Source organism: Elephas maximus, chromosome 2 (assembly GCF_024166365.1).
Source record: "Elephas maximus indicus isolate mEleMax1 chromosome 2, mEleMax1 primary haplotype, whole genome shotgun sequence".
Classification (NCBI taxonomy): domain Eukaryota; kingdom Metazoa; phylum Chordata; class Mammalia; order Proboscidea; family Elephantidae; genus Elephas; species Elephas maximus.
In genome coordinates this window covers 222,458,958-222,467,398 of record NC_064820.1, presented here as the reverse complement: position 1 = coordinate 222,467,398, position 8,441 = coordinate 222,458,958, and the positions used below count along the sequence as shown (strand labels likewise).

The 8,441-nt window shown below is 44.9% G+C and overlaps 1 protein-coding gene across 1 annotated transcript; it reads left to right on the top strand.

Moving 5' to 3' along the window:
• Window positions 1–645: 645 nt before the first annotated feature.
• Window positions 646–1,587, top strand: LOC126070577 (beta-1,3-galactosyltransferase 5-like). Its single transcript, XM_049874896.1, has one exon. The coding sequence runs from the start codon at window positions 652–654 to the stop codon at window positions 1,585–1,587; it is 936 nt and encodes a 311-aa protein (XP_049730853.1). The 5' UTR covers window positions 646–651.
• The last annotated feature ends 6,854 nt before the right edge of the window (window positions 1,588–8,441 follow it).

Sequence of the window (8,441 nt, the reverse complement as noted above, 5' to 3'; positions counted from 1 at the left end):
GGTGAAATGCTTCCATAAAGATTACAGACCAAGAAAACCCTATGGAGCAGGTCTACTCTGTAACACACAGGGTCACTATGAGTCGAGGGCTGACCTGATGACGGCTAACAACAACTGCTAGCAGAGACACAATTCCAAGATAGTTTGTGTAAATCAGAAAACTTGCCTTGCTTCCTTTTGGGAGCAACACAATGCTGCTAAATTAGCAGAGGAAGAAATGCAAATGGTCCATACACTTAGGCCTAGAACACATGGTTTCCAGTCTTACAGGTTCTCTACCTGGACTCCATCAGGAAGTCACTGAAGGACAAGGGCGGTTGGATCAGTGAGGGATCTAGTGAGAGATCTGGTCCCTTCTTCTATAGACAAGAAATCTGAGGCTCCTCTAGGGTGAGGCTGGCGAGAGGCAGAGCCAGGACCAGTGTGAGGTTCCTGGTGCTCTTCATCTTACACCCTGGAGAGAAGGTGCTGGAAATCCTCTATGCTCAAATTTTTGTATCTAGAACTCAACTTCTATGTGCAACAGGATTCCAGAGTTTCAGAACCATGGTTCCTGAGTCACAAGTCTCTCCCCCACCTTAGCCACCCAAAGTGAAGCCACACATACCCTCACGCTTTTGAGATCTAATAATTTGACTTTGTTTCTTGCAGATGGCTTACTTGAAGATGAGATGTATACATATTTTCCTTCTGGTTCTGGGGGCCCTTGGCTTGTATTTTAGCATGTACAGTCAGACTTCTTTTAAAGAAGAGAAGTTTGTTTTCAAGAAAGACAGTGGGAACTTCCTTCAGCTCCCAAAAATAGATTGCAGGCAGAATCCTCCCTTCCTTGTCCTGCTGGTGACTTCATTGCATGCAGAGGTGGTCGCTCGGATGGCCATCAGGCAGACTTGGGGGAGAGAGATGGTCGTGAAAGGAAAACGAATAAAAACCTTCTTTCTCCTGGGAATCACAACTAAAGACCAGGAAATGACAATAGTGACCCTGGAAGGCCGGCGATATCAAGACATTATCCAGAAGGACTTTGTGGACGTCTATTTCAATTTGACTCTGAAGACCATGATGGGCATCGAATGGGTCCACCACTACTGCCCTGAGGCTGCCTTTGTGATGAAGACAGACTCCGACATGTTTGTAAACGTCTACTATCTGACTGAACTACTTCTAAAGAAAAACAGAACAACTAGGTTTTTCACTGGCTTCTTAAAAATGAATGAATTCCCAATTAGGGATAATTCTAGTAAGTGGTTTGTCAGTAAATTGGAGTACCCATGGGACAAGTACCCGCCTTTTTGCTCTGGCACGGGCTATGTTTTTTCTGGTGATGTTGCAAGCCAAGTGTATTATGTTTCTGAGAGTGTCCCCTTTATTAAATTCGAAGATGTGTTTGTGGGACTCTGCCTGGACGAACTGAACATCAAGCTGGAGGAACTTCACTCAGAGCAGACGTTTTTCCCTGAAGGGTTGCACTTTTCCACATGTCGCTTTAAGAAAATTGTGACCTGCCATTTTATCAAACCTCCAGAAATGTTGATCTATTGGCAGGCTCTGGAGAATTCCCTGGGAGAAATGTGCCCATTTCTCTGAGGAGAGCCTAAGGGCACACCCAGACAACCCACAGTGCTGTTTGTTGGAATCTGTTGGATGGCGATGGTGTAGCTGAGAGTCCCCAGGGGTGGGAAAGGGAGAAGGAGAGGGAGAGGGAGAAGACTAAGGATGATAGCCTGCGGGGCTTTAGAACCAAGCTAGAAAGTAAGTATAAATGAGGCCACTGACTAATTTCCATTTGGTGCCCCAAGCAATAATATATAGCACCCCTGGATGACCTTCATTACTGTCCTAACTCTTGAGTAGACACCTGTTGTTCTTTTTAGGTGCCCTAGAGTCAATTCCGACTCATAGCAACTTCACACACAACAGAACAAAACACTGCCTGGTCCTGCACCATCCTCACAGTTGTTGCAGCCATTGTGTCAATCCAACTCATTGAGAGTCTTCCTCCTTTCGCTAACCCTATGCTTTACCAGGCATGATGTCCTTCTCCAGGGACTGATTCCTCCTGACAACATGCCGAAAGTATGTGAGATGTAGTCTTCCCATCCTCGCTTCTAAGGAGCGTTCAGGTTGTATTTCTTCCAAGACTATTTGTTCGTTCTTTTGGCAGTCCGTGGTATATTCAGTATTCTTCATCAACACCACGATTCAAAGGTGTCAGTTCTTCCATCTTCCTTATTCATTGTCCAGCTTTCCCACGCATATGATTGAAAACACCACGGCTTGGGTCAGGTGTACTTTAGTCCTTAAGGTGACATCTTTGCATTTCAACACGTTAAAGAGGTCTTTTGCAGCCAATTTGCCCAATGCAATGCATCTTTTGATTTTTTGACTGCTGCTTCCATGGGTGTTGATTGTGAATCCAAGTAAAATGAAATCCTTGACAACCTCAATCTTTTCTGTTTATCATGATGTTGCTCATTGGTCCAGTTGTGAGGATTCTTGTTTTCTTTATGTTGAGGTGTAATCCATACTGAAGGCTGTGGTCTTTGACCTTCACTAGTAAGTGCTTCAAGTCCTCTTCACTTTCAGCAAGGAAGGTTGTGTCATCCGCATAATACAGATTGTTAATGGGCCTTCTTCCAATCCTGATGCCACGTTCTTCTTCATATAATCCAACTTCTTGGATCATTTGCTCAGCATACAGATTGAATAGGTATGGTGAAAGGATACAACCCTGATGCACACCTTTCCTTACTTTAAATTACGCAGTATTCCCTGTTCTTTTAGAACAGCTGACTCTTGATCCGTGTACAGATTACTGATGATCACAATTAAGCATTCTGAAATTCCCACTCTCCACAGTGTTATCTGTAATTTGTTATGATCTACACAGTCAAATGCCTTAGCAGCATATTTGCTAAAACACAGGTAAACATCTTTCTGGTATTCTCTGCTTTCAGCCAGGACCTATCCGACATCAGCAATGATATCCCTGGTTCCATCTCCTCTTCTGAATCCCACTTGAATTCCTGGCAGTTCCCTGTCAATATACTGCAGCAGCCACTTTTGAATGGTCTTCAGCAAAATTGTGCTTTCATGTGATATTAATGACATTGTTTGATAATTTCCCCATTTGGTTGGATCACCTTTCTTGGGAATAGGCATAAATACAAATCTCTTCCTGTTGGTTGTCCAGGTAGCTGTCTTCCAATTTCTTGGCATAGACAAGTGAGCACTTTCAGCGCTGCATCTGTTTGTTGAAACATCTCGATTGATGTCCCATCAGTTCCAGGAGCCCTGTTTTTCACCAATGCCTTCAGGGCAGCTTGAACTTCTTCCTTCAGTACCACTGGTTCCTGCTTATATGGTACCTCCCAAAATGGCTGAACATGAACTAATTCTTCCTGGTATAGTGACTCTGTATACTCCTTCCATCTTCTTTTGATGTTTCCCGTGTCATTTAATATTTTCCCTGTAGAATCCTCCAGTATTGCAACTTGAGGCTTGAATTTTTTCTTCAGTTCTTTCAGCTTGAGAAATGCTGAGCATGTTCTTCCCTTTTGATTTTCTATCTCCAGGACTTTGCACGTATCATCATAATACTTTACTTTGCCTTCTTGAGCTGCCCTTTGAAATCTTCTGTTCAGCTCTTTATTTCATCATTTTTTCCTTTTGCTTTAGCTACTTGATGTTCAAAAGCTAGTTTCAGAGTCTCTTCTAACATCCATTTAGGTCTTTTCCTTCTCTTGTGTCTTTTTAATTTCCTCTTGCTTTCTTCATGTATGATGTCTTTGATGTCATCCCATAACTAGTCTGGTCTTCAGTCATTAGTGTTCAGTATGTCAAATCTATTCTTGAGATGGTCTCTAAATTCAAATGGGATATACTCAAGGTCGTACTTTGGCTTTTGTGGACTTGTTCCAACTTTCTTCAGTTTCAACTGGAACTTGCATATGAGCAGTTGATGGTCTGATCTGCAGTCAGCCCCTGGCGTTGTTCTGACTGATGATATTGAGCTTTTCCATCATCTCTTTCCATCGCCTTTTTCCAGAGATGTAGTTGATTTGATTCCTGTGTATTCCATCTGGTGCGGTCCATGTGTGTAGTTGCTGTTTATGTATGTGAAAAAAGGTATTTGCAATGAAGTCATTGGTCTTGCAGAATTCAATCATGTGATCTACAGCATAGTTTCTATCATCAAGGCCATATTTTCCAATTACCGATCCTTCTTTGTTTCCAACTTTTGCATTGCAATCACCAGTAATAATCAGTGCATTCTGATTGCATGTTCAATCAATTTCAGATTGCAGAAGTTGGTAGAAGTCTTCAGTTTTTTCATCTTTGGCCTAGTGGTTGGTGTGTAAATTTGAATGATAGTCATATTAACCAGTCTTCCTTGCAGGAAGATAGGTATTATCCTATCAGTAACAGCACTGTACTTCAGGATAGACCTTGAAATGTTCTTTTTGATGATGAATGTGACGGCATTCCTCTTCAAGTTGTCATTCCTGGTATAGTAGACGGTATGATCGTCCAGTTCAAAATGACCAGTATCAGTCCATTTCAGCTCACTAATGCCTAGGATATCGGTCTTTATGTGTTCCATTTCATTTTTGACAATTTCCAGTTTTCCTAGATTCATATTTCATACTTTCTAGGTTCCAATTACTAGTGGATGTTTGCAGCTCTTTCTTCTCATTTTGAATCATGCCACTTCAGCAAATGAAAGTCCTGAAACTTGACTCCATCTACGTCATTAAGGTCAACTCTACTTTGAGGAGGCAGCTCTTCCCCAGTTATATTTTGAGGGCCTTCCAACCTGAGGGGCTCACCTTCCAGCACTATATCAGACAGTGTTTTGCTGGCTATTTCTTAAGGTTTTCACTGGCTAACCTTTTCAGAAGTAGACCTCCAGTTCCTTCTTCCTAGTCTGGATAAACACCTATAGTTTTCATTTCAATGTCCAGCATCCATACAAAGTGGTGTGCATTATCTCCATTTTACAGATGAAGAAACCTCCTCAGGAGGCACAGTGACAGCCAGCAAACAGTGGAACAGGAGGGAAAATCAAGCACCATCAGGGTCCAGTTGGCAGCATGAACCTCTGAGCTCCTCCCCTGGGAGATAAACGTGACAGCAAAGGCTCACAGAGAAGTTTCACTCTCACCTTCAGTCTCTTTCTAAACTCCCTCCTAACTGCCAATCCCTATGTTTTTAACGCTACCACGAGGATGCGCAAAATCAACCCCAGCGTCCTTGATGCTCTGGGATGGATCTGGCTTGGCTGTGTGTCTGTGTTAGCTGCTTCGCACTCCACATAGCCTAAAGCCACACCCCAGAAGATGTTAGTGCAGTGGCTGCAGCTCCCCTCATAGGAATCACCCGCCCCACTCAAAAACAGCTGCTTATAAATTGGGCTCAGAAGTCCCTGTGGCCCCAGCCGATGTCAGACTGCCTGACTGCCCTGCGCTGCCCTGTGCTGCAGTGCGCACTTCCTCAGTTGGGCAGTACGTCTTCTCAGAGCCCATTGTGGAGCTCAGGCCTGTTTGTTCTGTGCTCTCTGGGGAACAGCTACAGTCCTTGGAGCACTTGGGGTCTCTCCCTTGGAACAGAAGGGGACTGGGCAAGAGGCATGATCTGTGCAGAGTACTGGGAGATTTTCTGGCTTCAGTTGGACTTAGGTCAAGGAACCCTGGGGCACAAAGCAACAAGCCGGGACCTGGTCAAGGGCATCTCCTGTGTCCCCCGCCTAGCCTGATCCAAGCTCGTTTTATCTAGATTTCTCAGAGGCTCAAGGAACAATTAAGGTTTATGGTTTGGAGTTAAACCCTGAATTTCCTTCTCACTTCAGGCTTGCCGCAGGGTGAGATAATGAGGCACTTCTTTGCCCATCCAGCCAGCCTCCCACCACGTGCTCAGTCATCTTGCTGCTGACCGTAGGGACAATTTTTTTTTTTTTTAGTTTTCTTTTGCCAGACTTCACTAAGCACCCAAAGCAAAGGCCTCACACTGCTGCATCACTTATATATGTTTGACTAATCCCTCACCTTAACTCAGGAAAAGATATTTTCTGTAAAGTGGTGGAGACTGCATTCATCTGTGAAATGAGGTCTGCCATCCTATTTTGCAGGGTATTTCTCAATCTGATTTGAGCTGCTTCTGTGCAAATGTGTTTGCTCATCTGGCTGCTCCGATTGCCTGGATCCTGTTCAGAAAAAAGCTCCTTCTCAGGTTCCCAATACAGGGACTGAGCCTGTTTCTTGACGGCTGTATTTCTTAATAGCCACCACCCTTGGGTCCTAGGATGGGTGCCTCTGATTCCAAAGATAATGGTGCATCTGAGGGTGAGGGAAATTTTCTGGCCATGGGGCTGGATCTGTGCTCAGCTGTTCACCATGTCAAGTATGTGTCTGTGTGGCCACCAGGTATGGGGGAGCACTGTAGCTGAAGTGCATCCCCCCGCCCACCCCTGGGTGTATGTTCCGCATCCGGCCTCCTTGGTGTCAGCCTGCAGCCCTGCTCCCAGGGACACAGGCATGGGTTCCACCTACAGACACTGTGTATATGAGAGGGAGACATGGGCTGGGACCATGGTTCCCAGGGCTCCGAGGAGGGCAGTGCTAAGGTGTCAAGCAGATAAGGAAACTGAGGGCCCTCTGGTGCTGCTGGGAGCACAGGAGCTTCAGGAGTTCCCAGAACTAGGACATGAAGCTCAGTTGGGTGGCAGTATTCCAGAATCAGGAGCAGGGCGACCATCAGGAAGCCAGGCCTAAACCCCCTGGACCTGTGGAAGCCACGGAGGTTCCTTCTTTTCTTTGTGATTCTCTCATTCCTTGTTCCCCTTCTCCTTTTCCTCCTCGTCCTCTTCCCTCCCTCCATCCTGCTGTCAGGAACTTCCAGCTCCCAGGCTTTCATCTCCTCCTTGGGTGACCCCCAAAGACCACCTACTGGCTTGGATATCAACTTAAATTCCAGGAGATGGACTCTGACTGGTCCACCTTGGCCAGGTGTTCCCACAGCCATCTGCTGTTGTGGCCAGAGGGACAGGACCACAAAGTTCAAAAATGGCTGCCAGGCCCCCTGTGTGGGTAGGAGAGGAGGTTTCAGAGGAAGTGTATGTGGACCATGAGGTCCTTCAAAACATGAGTTCTAGAAGACAGAGACTCAGGCTCAGACCCAGGCTCACAACCAGAGACTGACCTCCAGCCCTTGGCTAGGCCGCCCACCCGAGGTCAGCTGAAGAAGCCGACCCTCACTGTGGTCCTTAGTATACATCCTTCCTCTGGGAAGCAGTTGGCAAGTGAGCACTCAAGTCCTTTTATGATTCCACTGGACCCTTCCGCCACATGTCGTTGAGCTCTGTGTGGGGGCTCTCTGCCTGCACATCCCCTGCCAGTGCCCAAAGATCTAGCTGGCATTTCCATTTACCACGTGGAAAGCTTCTAGAACTTCCAGCACCTTCCGGAGCCCGGATTTAGTCCTGCCCATGACCCAACTACATGTTCTGCTCCCCAGTTCTGTGAAGTTCACAAAATTAAAATAACCATGCTGTTAATAACTATAGGCCATACCTTTGTATGAAAATAGTAGTCCTTTCTTCACTTCTCCCTCCCCTCCCACGTGTATTTTGTTTGGGTGCTGACTGCAGTCACCACAGGCAACCCATGCAGTTAAGAGCCCTAGCTTTGTTGTAAACAAGAGCTGATTTCAAATCCCAGCTCTGTTCTTTCTATCTGTAGGATCTTAAGTAAGTCTCAACTCCCTCAAGTAGGGTTGCCAGATTAAAAAAAAAAAAAAACACAAACAAACAAGACTTCCATTTAAATTTGAGTTTTAGGTAAACAATGAATAACCCTTTAGTATAAGTGTGTCCCAGGAAATATTTGGGACATACTTATACTAAAAAAATTTTGTTAGTTAAATTCAAGTTTATCTAGACACCCTATATTTTATCAGAAAGCCCTATAAGCCCCATGTCTTCATCAGTAAAATGAGGATAATAATTTAACTTACCCTTCAAGGGGTTACATGTGGATTATACGAAATAACGCAGGTAAAGAATTGGCACGACATAAATGCTCAATATGTTAGACGTGGTTAATGCACTCAGATGCTAACTGAAAGGTTGGAGGTTCAAGTCTACCCAAAGCCCTGGCTATCTACTTCTGAGAAGTCAGCCATCGAGAGTCCTATGGAGCACGGTTCTACTGGACTGCAACTGGTATGTTAGATTTAACCCTCTTACATCTATTTTGAAAATCTTGATTTATGTTCATGGCTCCTGGATAATTATTGATAGGAACCATTTTTATATTCAAAACTACCCTAGTTTTTGGAATGGTAGAGAACGTAGGATTCCCTGAGACTATCGCCCTGAGACACTCTTTAAACCTAGAACTGAGTCTGTCCCCTGAGATGACCCTTTAGGGAAATACCAAAGTGGC